The sequence below is a fragment of the Oncorhynchus nerka genome, linkage group LG25 (genome assembly GCF_034236695.1).
Source record: "Oncorhynchus nerka isolate Pitt River linkage group LG25, Oner_Uvic_2.0, whole genome shotgun sequence".
Lineage (NCBI taxonomy): Eukaryota > Metazoa > Chordata > Actinopteri > Salmoniformes > Salmonidae > Oncorhynchus > Oncorhynchus nerka.
The window spans coordinates 16,413,096-16,432,144 of NC_088420.1; the positions used below are offsets into that span (position 1 = coordinate 16,413,096).

The window sequence follows — 19,049 nt, forward strand, 5'->3', positions numbered from 1 at the left end:
TAGCATCTGCTCCATCTGACCACTTTTTTTATAGACCGAGTCACGGGTGCTTCCTGTTTTTGTTTTTGCTTGTAAGCAAGAATCAGGAGGAAAGAATTATGGTCAGATTTGCCAAATGTTGGGTTAGGGAGAGCTTTGTACGCATCTCTGTGTGTGGAGTAAATGTGGTCTCGAATTTGTTTTCCCTCTGGTTGCACATTTAACATGCTGAAACTGATTTAAGTTTCCCTGCATTAAAGTCCCTGGCCACTAGGAGCGCCGCCTCTGGGTGAGTGTTGTCATAATGTTGTCATAATGTTAAGGCGAGGAGCCTGATACATGGTCAGTATGTTGTTGTCATGACGTTGGCCTGAGTGGGGGAGGTTTATGACCCCCATAAATGCCTTTCCCCTTTTCCTCTCTACTCTACCAATGTGATGATTGAAAATCCCCTGATTAACATTGAGAGAGAGAGTTTGGTGACATCAAAAGATGGGAACGGAACCATATTTCGGTAATCCAACCAGCTGAAAATATGCATTGGTACTAAATGAATATGATGCCAGATCAGTTGGCACCTGAAACATTATTACTGATGATCGGACGACATAAACTGTATCTTGGAAAGTCTACACATTCTAGTTATCAGATTCACATGGAATTGTGCAATTTAAATGTTTAAATATTAAACTATTTGTGAAAAGAATAAATGTAATTTTAGCTTCCAAATGAGAGAATTGGGGTTTCATGAGGGAACTATGCTCCACTCAGTGGCCCTGCCCATGTGAACAGACATTGGTTATAAACTATGAAACACGCCCTTCTCTCCCCTCCTATATAAAGCCCTTGACGAAAATGTAACTTTCTGTTCCGAGGACGTTAGGGCGACAGTCCTACGTTTAAAAGGGCTCAGATAATAAGCTGTTCAAGGATGTGAGGACTTACTATCCCCATGTTGAAAGGACAAAGACCACCTACAGAACTAAGCCAACCTCAGCAGGAACCTAACGCAATTGGCATCGAATTTCAATGTGACCTACACGCCGAAAGGATTCATTTAGACTATACCAGCCAGAATATAGCATGAGCTTAAAAGAATGGCAACTTGGTATGAACTTTGAACTCTTATTCACTCCAGAAGTAATACCGTTGATTTAGCAGCAGTCGCTAAACGTGGGATAGGAGAGGACGGACAGAGTATCCATTCTACCACGCTCCAGTTCACCACTAGACATTCTTCAGAGGACCAGAGATCCATAAAGGACAAACCAGCCTTCCGTCGATGACCAATCTACCGAAGCGCAGCTCAGAGTAAATATTTATTGCATTGCAAGGTTGCCAGGTGCACGGTGTTTCCTCAGACAAATTGGTGTGGCTGGCTTCCGGGTTGGATGCGCGCTGTGTTAAGAAGCAGTGCGGCTTGGTTGGGTTGTGTATCGGAGGACGCATGACTTTCAACCTTCGTCTCTCCCGAGCCCGTACGGGAGTTGTAGCGATGAGACAAGATAGTAGCTACTAAAAAAAAACAATTGGATACAATGAAATTGGGGGTAAAAATCCAAACAAAAAAAAGAGCAAAAAAGAATAGCATGTCATATCACTTAATCCGGCATAGCCAAAGACACAACATTGTCATAATGATAAGGCAAGGAGCCTGATACATGGTCAGTTTGTTGTCATAATGGTAGGATGAGGAGCCTGATACGTGATCAGTATGTTGTCATAATGGTAGGATGAGGAGCCTGCTACATGGTCAGTATGTTGTCATAATGGTAAGATGAGGAGCCTGCTACATGGTCAGTATGTTGTCATAATGGTAAGATGAGGAGCCTGCTACATGGTCAGTATGTTGTCATAATGGTAAGATGAGGAGCCTGCTACATGTTGTCATAATGGTAAGATGAGGAGCCTGCTACATGGTCAGTATGTTGTCATAATGATTAGATGAGGAGCCTGCTACATGGTCAGTATGTTGTCATAATGGTAAGATGAGGAGCCTGCTACATGGTCAGTATGTTGTCATAATGGTAAGATGAGGAGCCTGCTACATGGTCAGTATGTTGTCATAATGGTAAGATGAGGAGCCTGCTACATGGTCAGTATGTTGTCATAATGGTAAGATGAGGAGCCTGCTACATGGTCAGTATGTTGTCATAATGGTAAGATGAGGAGCCTGCTACATGGTCAGTATGTTGTCATAATGGTAAGATGAGGAGCCTGCTACATGGTCAGTATGTTGTCATAATGGTAAGATGAGGAGCCTGCTACATGGTCAGTATGTTGTCATAATGGTAAGATGAGGAGCCTGCTACATGGTATGTATTAATTATTTTTTTTAAATAATCACATTTTATTTGTCACATGTGCCTAATACAACATTTCAGCCCTACCTCTGCCTTTTAAAACTACTGGACGACTGGCATGTTTCAATCTATAGCCTGTTGTCATCATCATCTTCAAATGTCAATATTTATTAAGTGAATGTAGAACATTTCATTTCTTTTTGGTCTTCTCTTACATATGATATCATGCAGTATTGATGACCAATTATTTTAAATACCCATTTACAGGTGGGTGTTAAAACATTGTCGGTAGATGGAGTTATTTATCCAGGTCAAGAGCTTTGAGGTCTTGTGAAAAGCACTATAATTGTTATTTTCGGTTTATTTGGACTGTTGTACCTTGGAGAATGCTTTAAGTAATCTCAGCTATTTCGATTATTGCTTAACACAACGGAAGAAGGTATGCTTGGGCAAACTTTCCGTATACTGTACATGAAATAGGCCTACCTGTAAAGCACTAGAATTAATACCAATGCACCACACCCTAGCTCGTGACCTACTTTTCAGGTTGCCATTGTAAAGATCTGGCTCAGCTCAAACGTCAGCCTCCTATGAGGATCATCTATGCCCAAATAGGGTAAACAATCATTTGATTGGTTCAGTGATCAAACTCTGACCAATCAAAAAAGCTGTCTCCTACCAAGACACAAGAAAGCACCTTGTTGTGAGGAAGTAGCCTACAAACAAGAAATGTAGAGGAGCAATGATGTGACGGTATCTCTATGCAGCTGGAATGGGTAAGTCCTATTCGTTGCTATAGATCAGTGCTTGACTTGGACTGAAATAGGTGCCATTACTCATTTTGGGTGTGGGTACTGTTAATATTTAAGTGCAGGAGCTCCACAAACTTTTGAGCAAAACTTCTATAAGAGGAACAGGAACTCAAACAATAGAAAATCTGAGGTGCCAGTACTCTGCTCAGGTGAGCTCCTGTCCAAGTCAAGCACTGCTATTGATTAATTGTATATTTTCTTAATGTACAATTTGGAGTGGGCACAGGAAGGCAATAATAATAATAAAAGTGATTTAAAATAAAGGTCATACATTATTTTAAATGTTTGAGTAAACCATCGATGTAGAACCGGAATAAACATTCTACCAACACAAACAAAAAATATACAACCATCTATTTATTTTACACACTATGATGAGCTTCTTTAATGAATTATTATGGGTATGCTACATGGATTCAGTGAAACGAAACTAAGGCAGCAATCAGGGTAGTGGATGACATATAACAAATAAAGCACATTTGGGGCCAGTTCTGAATAAGTTAATTATAGCATTCTGAAATGGCTTCAACTTGATGTGTAAAATAATAAACACTTAAAATAATCTCTTTACATCATGATTGATGAAATTAGCTTTGTGATTTAAAATAAATGTAAGTCCTGAAAATAAAGTAATGTATGGAATGCATTTTGAACCAGCAGCTATCGTGTAATAACGCTCGTCAATTTTTTTTCAGTGTTTGTTTATTCAACTTGTGTACAAAACTGGATGAACATTCTATTCCTGTTTTGAAGTAAGCGTATTTTTGATAAGCATGTTTTATATACATTTTGGTTTAATAATTTCAATGAATCACTTCAGCAGTGGCGTGTATTCATGGATCCTTCAATTCGCAAGAGGCTGAACATACAGTTGAAGTCGGAAGTTGACATACACCTTAGCCAAATACATTTAAGCTCAGATTTTTCACAATTCCTGACATTTACTCACAGTAAAGATTCCCTGTCTTAGGTCAGTTAGGATCAACACTTTATTTTAAGAATGTGAAATGTCAGAATAATAGTAGTGATTTATTTCAGCTTTTATTTATTTCATCACATTCCCAGTGGGTCAGAAGTTTACATACACTCAATTAGTATTTAGTAGCATTGCCTTTAAATTGTTTAACTTGGGTCAAACGTTTCGGATAGCCTTCCACAAGCTTCCCACAATAATTTGGATGAATTTAGGCCCATTCCTCCTGACAGAGCTGCAGTAACTGAGTCTGGTTTGTAGGCCTCCTTGCTCACACACGCTTTTTCAGTTCTGCCCACAAATTTTCTATGGGATTGAGGTCAGGGCTTTGTGATGGCCACTCCAATACCTTGACTTTGTTGTCCTTAAGCCATTTTGCCACAACTTTGGAAGTATACTTGGGGTCATTGTCCTTTTGGAAGACCCATTTGCAACCAAGCTTTAACTTCCTGGCTGTCTTGAGATGTTGCGTCAATATATCCACATAATTGTACTTCCTCATGATGCCATCCATTTTGTGAAGTGCACCAGTCCCTCAAAGGACCCCCACAACATGATGTTGCCACCCCCATGCTTCACGGTTAGGATGGTGTTCTTCGGCTTGCAAGCCTCCACCTTTTTCCTCCAAACATAACGATGGTCATTATGGCCAAACAGTTCTATTTTTGTTTCATCAGACCAGAGGACGTTTCTCCAAAAAGTACGATCTTTGTCCCCATGTGCAGTTGTAAACCGTAGTCTGTCTTTTTTATGGCGATTTTGGAGTAGTGGCTTCTTTCTTGCTGAGCGGCCTTTCAGGTTATGTCGATATAGGACTGGTTTTACTGTGGATACAGATACTTTTGTACTTGTTTCCTCCAGCATCTTCACAGGGTCTTTGCTGTTGTTCTGGGATTGATTTGCACTTCTCGCACCAAAGTATGTTCATATCTAGGAGACAGAACGTGTCTCCTTCCTGAGCGGTATGACGGCTGCGTTATCCCATGGTGTTTATACTTGCGTACTATTGTTTGTACAGATGAACGTGGTACCTTCAGGCATTTGGAAATTGCTCCCAAGGATGAACCAGACTTGTGGAGGTCTACAATTTGTTTTCTGAGGTCTTGACTGATTTATTTAGATTTTCCCATGATGTCAAGCAAAGAGGCACTGAGTTTGAAGGCAGGCCTTGAAATACATCCACAGGGACACCTCCAATTGACTCAGATGATGTCAATTACCCTATCAGAAGCTTCTAAAGCCATGACATAATTTTCTGGAATTTTCCAAGCTGTTTCAAGGCACAGTCAACTTAGTCTATGTGAACTTCTGACCCACTTGAATTGTGATACAGTGAATTATAAGTGAAATAATCTGTCTGTAAACAATTGTTGGAAAAATGAATTGTGTCATGCACAAAGTAGGTGTCCTAACCGACTTGCCAAAACTATATTTTATTGACAAGAAATTTGTGGAGTGGTTGGATAAACAAGTTTTAATGACTCCAACCTAAATGTATGTAAACATCTGACTTCAACTGTATCTCATCATTAGAAAGCAAGCGAAACAGCGCCCCGTCTCTGTATTTGTAGCCCATCTATCTGATGCTGTCTGGTCAAAAAGAGTATGACATTGTTGCCACCCGTAGCATTGAAAGCAAGGTAAGTCGGTGAGCATTTGGCCTCCCTTGATAAAAAAACTACAAGTATTAAATAATAGCCAATCAGTGTTGAGCTAAACTGTTAATGGTCCTGGCGCACTAAAAAAAGGGAAGCCAGTTTGGATTTGGCTTCACTTCAATCACATCGAGAGCAATACTTCATTGACAGAAACTACTTGAATTGTTGCATCTCGTTGTGTTGTTGGATAACTAGCTAAAATTGTATTTTTCCTAAATTAGCCATGGATGGGGATTTGGACTTGTGGTTTTTCTTAATTCTCTGTACTGTCCAATGATTATTACGGCGATTCTGATCCATTCATACATTGTTCCCCTGGCCTGAGAGGATGGACGTTCAATATATAGCTAGATGTAGTAGGCTAATATTAACTAGCTAACATTCTCCATAAAAGAAAGGCTAGAGAGCAAGCATTTTAGCCAGGTAGCCTAGGACAACAACAAAAAAAGCATGTACTGTTGGACAGTCATAGACTGTTTCATCAACATGAAAGTGTGGAGGATGGCATTGGCGTTTCTCTACAAGTAGGATGAGTCAACGTGTTTTTTCTACTTGCGAACACCCACACACAAACACACAACAGAACCATGGACAGCCACATCATTTTTAGCTTACGTTGGTTGGAATAAATTGTTTTTGAATTTTTTTAGTTGTCACAGTATTAGACTAAGCATAGGTGATTAGATGATGTTGAATTGGTGCCGGAATACTGGAGGTAGCTCCTGTTTTCTTTGAGACTTGCGGTAACTCGAAAATGTCATTAACATTAACTTGCTTGACCATGCTGTAGGTCATATAACTGTTTGTTACATGTATTATGCTTTGTGGACTTCACCAGACAGAGGTTGCTCTCCGGTTTTGTTTTAAAACTAAGGTGTGGTTTAATTTATTCTGCCACGGTGTCTTCTTATTGTCTCAGCCTTAGGCCTATACAGTACATTCAGAAAGTATTCAGACCCCTTGACTTTTTCCACATTTTGTTACGTTACAGCCTTATCCTAAAATTGATTAAATCGTTTTTTCCCCTCATCAACCTACACACAACCCCAAAATGACAAAGCAAAAACAGTTTTTTAGCCATTTTTGCTAATTTATACAACTAAACAACTGCTATCACATTTACATAAGTATTCAGATCCTTTATTGAGTACTTTGTTGAAGCACCTTTGGCAGCGATTACAGCCTCGAGTCATTGGCACACCTGACTCACTACAAGCTTGGCACACCTGTATTTCAAATTGGAGCAAAGCACGTTAACAGTAGCATGGAGAAATCCAGTCTGTTGGTGTTAACATTCCACTCCTTGCCATTCCAAACAATCATTAGTAATGACTCGGAATCAAATCACATTTTTTACTTGTCAAATGCTTCCTAGACAACAGGTGTAGACTAACAGTGAAATGCTTACTTACGGGTCCAATAATGCAGTTAATACAAAATGTAATATAAAATATTGAAATAGTGACACGAATAAAAATAACATGAGTAGAAAATAACATGGCTATATACAGGGAGTACCAGTACCGATTCGATGTGCAGGGGTATGAGGTATTTGAGGTTGCTATGTACTGTACATCAGAGGAGGCTATAGAGGAGCTATAGGAGGACGGGCTCATTGTAATGGCTGGAATGGAATTAATGGAATGGTACCAAACACACGGAAGCAACATGTTTGGCTCCATTCCAACCATTATAATGAGCCTGTCCTCCTATAGCTCCTCCCACCAGCCTCCTCTGCTGTGCATATAAGTAGGGGTAACATGACTAGGCAACAGGATAGATAATAGACAGTGCATGTTATGTGTTTGTGGGCATCAGTGGCGGTCGGTGACATTTAAGATGATAACCATGCGCAATACCAAGCGTTGGCTGGAGTGGTGTAAAGTTCGCTGCCATTGGACTCTGGAGCAGTGGAAAGCGTTCTCTGGAGTGATGAATCACGCTTCACCATCTGGCAGTCCGACGGAAGAATCTGGGTCTGGGATGCCAGGAGTTCCAGTGAAGGGAAATCTTAACGCTACAGCATACAATGACATTCTAGACGATTCTGTGCATCCAATTTTGTGGCAACAGTTTGGGGAAGGCCCTTTCCTGTTTCAGCATGACAATACCCCATGCACAAAGCGAGGTCCATACAGAAATGGTTTGTTGAGATCAGTGTGGAAGAACTTGTATGGCTTGCATAGAGCCCTGACCACAACCCCATCGAACACGTTTGGGATGAATTGGAACGCAGACTGCGAGCCAGGCCTAATCGCCCAACATCAGTGCCCGACGTCACTAATGCTCTTGTGGCTGAATGGAAGTCCCCGCAACAATGTTCCAACATCTAATGGAAAGCCTTCCCAGAAGAGTGGAAGGCTGTTATAGCCAACTCAATATTAATGCCCATGATTTTGGAATGAGATGTTTGACAAGCAGGTGTCCACATATTTTTGGTCATGTAGTGTATTTAACAGTCTTGTTTACAAGTCTTATGGCTTTGGGGTTCAGGGTCCTGTTGGTTCCAGACTTGGTGCAATGGTTCTGCGTGCCATACGGCAGCAGAGGGAACAGTATGGGTGGCTGGAGACTATGACCATTTTTTTGGGCCTTCCTCTGACACCGCCTGGTATAGAGGTCTTGGATGGAAGGGAGCTCGGCCCCAGTGATGTACTGGGCCATACGCACTACCCTCCGTAGTGCCTTGCAATTGCTATATCAAATGGTGATGCAGCCATTCAAGATGTTCTCGGTGGTGAAGCTGTACGGTTGGTGTGTGTGGACCATGATAGATCCTTAGTGATGTGGACACAGAGGAACTTGAAGATCTCGACCCACTCCACTACAGCCCTGTCGGTGTGAATGGGGGTATGCTCGGCCCTCCATTTCCTTTAGTCCACGATCAGCTCCTTTTGTCTTACTGATGTTGAGGGAGAGGTTGTTGTCCTGGCATTACACTGTCGGGACCACCTCCATATAGGCTGTCTCTTCGGTGATCAGGCCTACCACCGTTGTGTCGTCTGCAAACTTAATGATGGTATTGGAGTCGTGGGTGAACAGGGAGTACAGGAGGGGACTAAGCACGCCCTCCTGAGGGGTCAGTGTGGTGGATGTGTTGTGCTGGTGCTCTCGTGCATGGTTCAGTGTTGCTTGGCTTAGAGCGAACATGGAGTGCATTTAGGTCGTCTGGTAAGCTTGTGTCACTGGGCATCTTGTGGTTGGGTTTCCCTTTGTAATCCGTGATAGTTTCCCAGCCCTGCCACACCCAACGAGCATCAGAGCCGGTGTAGTAGGATTCGATCTTAGTCTTGTATGAACTCTTTGCCTGTTTGATGATTCGTTAGAGTGCGTAGCAGGATTTCTTATAAGCATCTGGGTTAGTGTTCCGCTCTTTTGAAAGAGGCAGCTCTAGCCTTTTGCTCAAGGCTGCTGTTTCCTGTAATCCATGGCGTCTGGTTGGGATATGTACGTACGGTCACTGTGGGGATGACATCGTCAAAGCACTTATTAATGAAGCCGGTTGCCTCTTGGCACTTGGAGACTGCAACATAAGCTAACTTGGAGCCGAGGTGGCAGTGGAGAGCAAGTGTTCCAAGTGTTCCGAGCAAGTGTCCCGGGTGGCGCAGTGGTTAAGGGCGCTGTACGGCAGCGCCAGCTGTGCCATCAGAGACTCTGGGTTTGCGCCCAGGCTCTGTCGTAACCGGCCGCGACCGGGAGGTCCATGGGGCGACGCACAATTGGCCTAGCGTCGTCCGGGTTAGGGAGGGCTTGGTCGGTAGGGATGTCCTTGTCTCATCGCGCATCAGCGACTCCTGTGGCGGGCCGGATGCAGTGCGCGCTAGCCAAGGTTGCCAGGTGCACAGTGTTTCCTCCGACACATTACATTTACATTTAAGTCATTTAGCAGACGCTCTTATCCAGAGCGACTTACAAATTGGTGCTTTCACCTTATGACATCCAGTGGAACAGCCACTTTACAATAGTGCATCTAGGTCTTTTAAGGGGGGTGAGAAGGATTACTTTATCCTATCCTAGGTATTCCTTAAAGAGGTGGGGTTTCAGGTGTCTCCGGAAGGTGGTGATTGACTCCGCTGTCCTGGCGTCGTGAGGGAGTTTGTTCCACCATTGGGGGGCCAGAGCAGCGAACAGTTTTGACTGGGCTGAGCGGGAACTGTACTTCCTCAGTGGTAGGGAGGCGAGCAGGCCAGAGGTGGATGAACGCAGTGCCCTTGTTTGGGTGTAGGGCCTGATCAGAGCCTGGAGGTACTGAGGTGCGCTGTGTTAAGAAGCAGTGCGGCTAGGTTGGGTCGTGTATCGGAGGACGCATGACTTTCAACCTTCGTCTCTCCCGAGCCCGTACAGGAGTTGTAGCGATGAGACAAGATAGTAGCTACTACAACCATTTGGACACCACGAAATTGGGGAGAAAAAGGGGGTAAAAATGTTTTTTTTTTTTAAATGTTCCGGAAATATAAAGTTCATAATATTTTATTGATCAAACATTCCAATTGCAAAATGATGCATAAACTATGAGGTGGACTCCAGTTACATACCTGTGGTGTGTCATCTTCATCACCGCATACTCTGCCAGAGACGCGGCATGGTATCGACGAAGATGCCATAATGTTGACTCATCGAGTTCCTGTGTCTTCACCAAGGCCGTGAATCTCAAGTTCTGCCATCTGTAATACATACGCAACTATATGATAGAGTTTGAACATCTTCATTCAGACCCTTGATTCAGAACCTGGAACACACATGTTGTGTATTTAAGTCTAAGCTGTTGGGGTGGGGGTTCTAAGCTGACATGTGGATTTGTTATAAGATGGTCATACTATGGATCATTTAGCTATTTGATTTGGAGTTTTAGGACCTCTTTAGGTTTAAAATATAAAATTGTTTGTAAACTTTTGAATTTGGCCTTTCACTACTATAGCACATAGAAACGCATTGAATAACACATTCATAAATGGCAAAAATGACAGTCCAAAAATAAGTGTCTGTCCTATATCTAGGAGATATAAGAAAGCTCAGAACATAAAATATATAAATATATATAAATATTTTTTATACATATTTAAACACTTTTTTGGGAGTAGGCACAAAATAAAGAAAAACCTTTCAATGAGTAGATGTGTCCAAAACTTTGACTGGTACTGTGTGTGTGTGTGTGTGTGTGTGTATATATATATATATATTTTTTTACACATTTTACACATATAACTCATTTTTTGGGTAGGCACACAGTGGGAACCACATGTGGAGATGATCCGTTCATCTACTCTGCGTCTCACAAAGACACAGCGGTTGGAACCAAAAACTGTACTGTACTTCCATTAAAAAATGTTTAACCGGTACCGGTTACCTGCAGACGAGTCCCGTGACACTTGTGGGGGTCATAGAACCAAACAGAGAGAACCATTGTGAGAGTCTCCCCCTTCCATAGAGTGTTCGGACACTACAGACGCTTTCGTGAGAAGACTGATTTTCGGGATGTCTCACACACCATCTAGCTCTGCCACCTTTCACTGCTGATGTGAAAGTGGAGATTTTTTAAATTATGTTACTTAGATTGACACACCGCTGCATCAATTGACTTTTGTGAAGAAAAATAACCGTGGCACACATCTGAATGCACTCACAATGATTCCTTTCGATGATTCCTCACAACGATATGTTTTCCTGAATTGCATTGTGAAAGCCTAACACCCTAATATCGTATTTTATAACACGCTTTCAAATGATGCCCACCTGACCCAGATTGCGATTTTTAATGGAACGTTTCTGGTTTGCGTGAACAGTAATTGTGTGATGGTAATGATGTAGGGTTGTGTTCCAATCAACTACAACTGTGCTTGCTCTAGTTCCTCAACGACACAGCTAGAAGAGCTCAAAAAAGCTCCCTATAGTCCTAGACTCTTCTTTGAGTCATAAAAGTGCATTGAAATTACTGAGGGACTATGCACACTTTGGAGAGGTTTGTCCACTTGGAGACACCAGTTAGTCAGCTCACTCAAACCCTCAAACTCAAAATGTTTTTGTCTTATGTTGCACCTACCCCATATTTGCCAGGAATAGTATTCTCATGTTACTGATTGTATCCAGATTATATTCAGATTTCGTTAATATTTATGCTTCTGCTATTGTTGTCCTCACCTATTTGGTTGAATAATTTTCCCATAATCTCAAAACAATTGCTACCATGGTTATGCATTTCATATTTCTTCTGTGAGAAACATTTCAGTTTAGCCCTATCCATATACAGTTGAAGTCAGAAGTTTACATACACTTAGGTTGGAGTCATTAAAACTTCAACCACTCCACAAATTTCTTGTTAACAAACTATAGTTTTGCCAAGTCTGTTAGGACATCTACTTTGTGCATGACACAATTCATTTTCACAACAATTGTTTACAGACAGATTATTTCACTTTTAATTCACTGTATCACAATTCCAGTGGGTCAGAAGTTTACATACACTAAGTTGACTGTGCCTTTAAACAGCTTGAAAAATTCCAGAAAATGATGCCATGGCTTTAGAAGCTTCTGCTAGGCTAATTGACATCATTTGAGTCAATTGGAGGTGTATCTGTGGATGTATTTCAAGGCCTACCGTAAAACGCAATGCCTCTTTGCTTGACATCATGGGAAAATCAAAAGAAATCAACCAAAACATTGTAGACCTCCACAATTCTGGTTCATCCTTGGGAGCAATTTCCAACCGCTTGAATGTACCACGTTCATCTGTACAAACAATAGTATGCGAGTATAAACACCATGGGACCACGCAGCAGTCATACCACTCAGGAAGGAGACGCATTCTGTCTCCTAGAGATGAACATACTTTGGTGCAAAAAGTGCAAATCAATCCCAGAACAACAGCAAAGGACCACAGTAAAACCAGTCCTATATCGACATAACCTGAAAGGCTGCTCAGCAAGGAAGAAGCCACTGCTCCAAAACCACCATAAAAACGCCAGACTACGGTTCGCAACTGCACATGGAGACAAAGATCATACTTTTTGGGGAAATGTCCTTTGGTCTGAGGAAACAAAAATAGAACTGTTCGGCCATAATGACCATCGTTATGTTTGGAGGAAAAAATGAGGATAAAGGGGAACCTTCACCTCAAGACATCAGTCAAGAAGTTAAAGCTTGGTTGCAAATGGGTCTTCCAAATGGACAACCGTAAACAATCCCAAGCATACTTCCAGAGTTGTGGCAAAATGGCTTAAGGACAACAAAGTCAAGGTACTGGAGTGGCCATCACAAAGCCCTAACCTCAATCCCATAGAAAATGTGTGGGCAGAACTGAAAAAGCGTGTGCGAGCAAGGATGCCTACAAACCAGACTCAGTTACTGCAGCTCTGTCAGGAGGAATGGGCCCAAATTCACACAACTTATTGTGGGAAGCTTGTGGAAGGCTATCCCAAACGTTTGACCCAAGTTAAACAATTTAAAGGCGATGCTACCAAATACTAATTGAGTGTATGCAAACTTCTGACCCACTGGGAATGTGATGAAAAAAATAAATCATTCTCTACTATTATTGACATTTCACATTCTTAAAATAAAGTGTTGATCCTAACTGACCAAAGACAGGGAATTTTTTACTAGGATTAAATGTCAGGAATTGTGAAATACTGAGTTTAAATGTATTTGGCTAAGGTGTATGTAAACTTCTGACTTCAACTGTAGGCCAAATCCCACAAGTGTAAAGGGTTAATATACCACATCCACGATTTCCTATGTTTTGGAATTGAAGTATAGAGAGAGTTGAGGTACGTCAGCAAGTCTAGACCATCTGACCCGATGCCTTGGAGGGAGCCCTTTGAGTCATAAACTCTGATCTGATTGGATGCATCATCAAAGACCTGTCAAATGAATATATACTAAACAAAAATATAAAACGCTACATGTAAAGTGTTGGTCCCATGTTCCATGAGCTGAAATAGAAGATCACAGAAATGTTCCATACGCACAGCTTACTCCATCAAAGGTTTGGGACACATTTGTTTACATCCCTGTAAGTGAGCATTTCTCCTTTGCCAAGATAATCCATCCACCTGACAGGTGTGGCACATCAAGAAGCTGATTAAACAGCATGAACATTACACAGGTGGACCTTGTGCTGGGGACAAAAGGCCATTCTAAAATGTGCAGTTTTGTCACAGAACACAATGCCACAGATGTGTCAAGTTTTGAAGGAGTGTGCAATTGGCATGCTGACTGCCAGAATGTCCACCAGAGTTGTTGCCAGAGAATTGAATGTTAATTTATCTACCACAAGCCGCCTCCAACATTGTTTTAGAGAACTTGGCAGAACGTCCAACTGGCCTCACAACCGCAGATCACATGTAACTAAGCCACCCCAGGACCTCCACATCCGGCTTCTTCACCTTCGATGGCCACTGGTACACTGGAGAAGTGTGCTCTTCACGGATGAATCCCGGTTTCAACTTTACTGGACAGATGGCAATATGGCGTCGTGTAGACGAGCGGTTTGCTGATGTCAACGTTGTGAACAGTGTGCCCCATGGTGGCGGTGGGTTTATGGTATGGGGAGGCATACGTTACGGACAATGAACGCAATTGCATTTTATTGATGGCAATTTGAACGCACAGAGATACCGTGACAAGATCCTGAGGCCCATTGTCGTGCCATTCATTCTCTGTCTTCACCTCATGTTTCAGCATGATAATGCACGGCCTCAAGGATCTGTACACAATTCCTGTAAGATGGAAATGTCCCAGTTCTTCCATGGCCTGCATACTGTACTCACCAGACATGTCACCCATTGAGCATATTTAAGATGCTCTGGGTCGATGTGTACGACAGCGTGTTCCAGTTCCCACCAATATCCAGCAACTTCACGCAGCCATTGAAGAGGAGTGGGACAACATTCCACAGGCCACAATCAACACCATGATCAACTCGATGCGCAGGAGATGCATGAGGCAAATAGGGGTCACACCAGATACTGACTGGATTTTTGATCCACACCCCTACTTTTTTAAAGGTTTCTGTGACTAACTGATGCATATCTGTAGTCCCAGTCATGTGAATTCCATAGATTTCAATTGACTTATTTCCTTATATAAACTGTAACTCTGTAAAATCTTAGAAATCTTTGCATGTTGCGTTTCTATATTTTTTTGAGTGTAGTTTCTCTACTGAAAAAACGATCAAACTTAGCTCTGTATTATTATCAGCCATCATTCACCTTTCACCATCTCCTTTCATCTCTTTGGTCGAAAATTCGGTTCGGAGAGCAGTCAAGCCGTGATTGGTCCAAAAACCTGACCAATTGCGTTTCAGTGGACTGCTACAGGCTATGTTCATTGTCTTGAATTTCCCTGTTAAAAAGTAAAGTAAGCAGTTGCGAGAGCAAATTGGTCATTGGGGAGCAAACTGGAAAATTGGTGTGATGGGAGAGAGAAGACATCCCTGTGGGGAGACGGGATGTGGCGTATTTATGAAAGTGCAGTAAAGTCTTGACATAAAGTAAGTATTTCTTCAGGTGAACAAAAATCTCTACTCTCTAATTAATTGTGGAAATGCAGTTCTCTCGCTCAGTCACACTAGCAAGATCTCAAGATAATTTGCACGCACCACACTGGCCTGTCCTCTGCTCGCCACATTTCTTCTCTAGACTCAAGTGTTTGCTCGAGCAATTATGTTTCATCTTGCTCGCGTGTGCCATCTCACGCCAGTTAGACTTTTGAGTCATAGAAAAGTGCCTGATATTCTAACAGGCTGACCACACCGCTCGTGTCGCGTGCGCCAGCGTTGCAAAATAAATTTAAAAATCCATGTTATTCAATTATTGCACCGACACTGCTCGCGCCTTAAGAGCGTCTGCGTTGCCAAGGGATAAAATAGATCAAATCAGTTCTATTTCTGATGCAGATCGCGCTGCAAGTCCTGCCTCTCCCATCTCCTCATTGGTTTAGAGAAGCAGGTACCCACGTGCCATCTCCTCATTGGTTATACCCACGTGGGTGATGGAAAGACTATCTGTTTTGCCGGTCGTTGTGGTAATACTATGAAAGTTTAGATAGCAATCACAATATAAATTCAAAGATGAAAAAACCTGGGAGGAGAGATGACTGGAAACGGTTGACGGTTTTATGTGTGGATTAATTGTTGGAGTAGAGGGCCTTGTGCATTTCAGGTCAAATAACAACTCTATGTTTATATCCCAGGACAAATTAGCTAGCAACAGCAAGCTAGCTAAATAGGACAAATTAGCTAGCAAGTGCAAGCTAACTAGCTAAATTGCCATACATGTTTAATGCTTTTCGACCTGTCCCCAAGTTAATGTAATTGGTTCAGATTTTGTTGTGATATTTTAACCTGCGTGTCGTGATCGCGTTTGGTGTAGGGGGACAAAATATATTTATGCACAATGGCACACAATGGCTTACGATGGCGCAGGCGTGCAGCCGGTTAGGGTTCTGTGTAAGAATTGATTTGTGTTGATTCAGCTGCGGGATCGGGGCACCACCAGTACAGAGCTTGCTCAGGAATGGCAGCAGGCAGGTGTGAGTGCATCAGCATGCACAGTGAGGCGAAGACTTTTGGAGGATGGCCTGGTGTCAAGAAGGGCAGCAAAGAAGCCACTTCTCTCTAGGAAAACATCAGGGACAGACTGATATTCTGCAAAAGGTACAGGGATTGGACTGCTGAGGACTGGGGTAAAGTCATTTTCTCTGATGAATCCCCTTTCCGATTGTTTGGGGCATCCGGAAAAAAGCGTGTCCGGAGAAGACAAGGTGAGTGCAGTAAAGCATCCTGAGACCATTCATGTGTGGGGTTGCTTCTCAGCCAAGGGAGTGGGCTCACTCACAATTTTGCCTAAGAACACAGCCATGAATAAAGAATGGTACCAACACATCCTCCGAGAGCAACTTCTCCCAACCATCCAGGAACAGTTTGGTGACAAACACTGCCTTTTCCAGCATGATGGAGCACCTTGTCATAAGGCAAAAGTGATAACTAAGTGGCTCGGGGAACAAAACATTGATATTTTGGGTCCATGGCCAGGAAACTCCCCAGACCTTAATCCCATTGAGTACTTGTGGTCAATCCTCAAGAGGCGGGTGGACAAACAAAAACCCACAAATTCTGACAAACTTCAAGCATTGATTTTACAAGAATTGTCTGCCATCAGTCAGGATGTGGCCCAGAAGTTAATTGACAGCATGCCAGGGTGGATTGCAGAGGTCTTAAAAAAGAAGGGTCAACACTGCAAATATTGACTCTTTGCATCAACTTCATGTAATTGTCAATTGCTGTGGATTGTGTAGCCCAATCACAAGGCATGTCTACATGCAGCCAAAACAGGCCTTAAAATCCAATCACAGGTTGGAAAGCAAATGGATTCTGATGAAAAGAGAAGACTAATCTGTCTGTAGGCTACCAAATACAGTGATTCAGAAAGTATTCACACACCGTGACTTGTTCCACAGCCTAAATTTAAAATTGATAAAATGTTGATTGTGTCACTGGCCTACACACAATATCCATAATGTCAAAGTGGAATGGATGTTTTTAGAAATGTTTTCTGAAAAGCATGGTGAAGTTATTAATTACACTTTGGATGGGTTATCAATACACCCAGTCACTAAAAAGATACAGTCGTCCTTCCTCACTCACTAGCCGGAGAGGAAGGAAATCGCTCAGGGATTTCATCATGAGGCCAACTGTGATTTTAAAAAGGTCACAGAGTTTAATGGTTATAAAATAATAAAATTGAAGATGGATCAACAACATTGTAGTTATTACTCCACAATACTAACCTAAGTGACAGAGTGAAAAGAAGGAAGTCTACAGAATAAAAATATTACAAAACATTCATCCTGTTTGCAACAAGGCACTAAAGTAATACTGCAAAAAATGTGGCAAAGTTTTTTACTTTTTGTCCTGCATACAAAGTGATATGTTTGGGGCAAATCCTATACAACACATCACTAAGTACCCACTCTTCATATTTTCAAACATGGGGGTGGCTGCATCATTTTATGTGTATGCTTTTCATTGACAATGACTAGGGAGTTTTTTTTAGAATAAAAATACATGTAATAGAGCTAAGCACAGGCTAAATTCTAGAGGAAAACCTGGTTCAGTCTGTTTTCCAACAGACACTGGCAAACAAATTCACCTTTCAGCAGGACAATAACCTAAAACACAAGGCCAAATGTACAGTTGCTTACCAAGACTGCATTGTATGGCAAGACTTGAAAATGGCTGTCTATCAATGATCAACAACCAGCTTGAAGAATTTTTAAAATAATAATGTACACATATTGTACAATTCAGGTGTGCAAAGCTTAGTGGTGGAAAAAGTACCAAATTGTCATACTTGAGTAAAAGTAAAGATATTTTCTATTAAGGTGACTCAAGTAAAAGTGAAAGTCACCCAGTAAAAAGTGGGTGAAACTGAAAGTCACCCAGTACTACTTGAGTATAATTTTAAAGGTATTTGGTTTTAAATATACTTAAGTATCAAAAGTAAAAGTATAAATAATTTCACATTTCTTATATTATTAAGCAAACGGCACAGTTTTCTTTTTACTTTTTTTTCTTTTTCTTTTTAATTTAAGGACAGCCAGGGGCACACAACAACACTCAGACATAATTTACAAATGAAGCATTTGTGTTTAGTGAGTCTGCCAGATCAGAGACAGTAGGGATGACAAGGGATGTTCTCTTGATAAGTGTGTGTGAATGTAGTGGAGTAAAAGTAGTCAAACATATAAATAGTAAAGTACAGATACCCCCCAAAAAACGACTTAAGTAAAAATTTACATCTGTTGTTCTGTCCCTGAACAAGGCAGTTAACCTACTGTTTCTAGGCCGCCATTGAAAATAAGAATTTGTTCTTAACTGACTTGCCTAGTTAAAAAAAATAAAGTAAAATACTACTTAAGTACTTTACACCACTGAGAAACTTACCCAGAAAGCCTCACAGCTGTTATCGCTGCCAAAGGTTATTAGAACATGTATTGATTCAGGGGTGTGAATACTTATGTAAAAGGGATATTTCTGTATTTAATTTTCAATACATTTGCAACAATTTCAAAAAACCTGTTTTCAATTTTTTATTTTGGAGTATTGTGTGTAGATGGGCATGAAATAAAATCAATTTAATGCATTTTAAATTCAGGCTGTAACACAACAAAATGTGGAATAAGTCAAATGTGTATGAATACTTTCTGAATGCACTATATATATTTTAGATATAGGCTACCTTAATTTAAATTACCACATTTTCATGAATTTGATTATATAATCTTGAAGTATAGGGGGAAAAAAACTACCAGGGAAGCATACAGCAAA

General features: G+C 41.4%; 1 protein-coding gene across 2 annotated transcripts in view; it reads left to right on the forward strand.

Annotated features, from left to right (window-relative positions):
• Positions 1–857: 857 nt before the first annotated feature.
• Positions 858–19,049, forward strand: part of LOC115109078 (sterile alpha motif domain-containing protein 9-like) — a 29,406-nt gene continuing 11,214 nt past the window's right edge. Inside the window, exon 1 of one of the 2 annotated variants that reach the window (XM_065009611.1) lies at positions 858–1,290. In XM_065009611.1, coding sequence (XP_064865683.1) covers positions 1,262–1,290 — 29 coding nt within the window. In that variant the 5' untranslated portion in view covers positions 858–1,261. Of the gene's footprint in view, positions 1,291–2,993; positions 3,059–19,049 lie in introns of those variants that run through there. The other variant, XM_065009612.1, reaches the window with a different exon arrangement.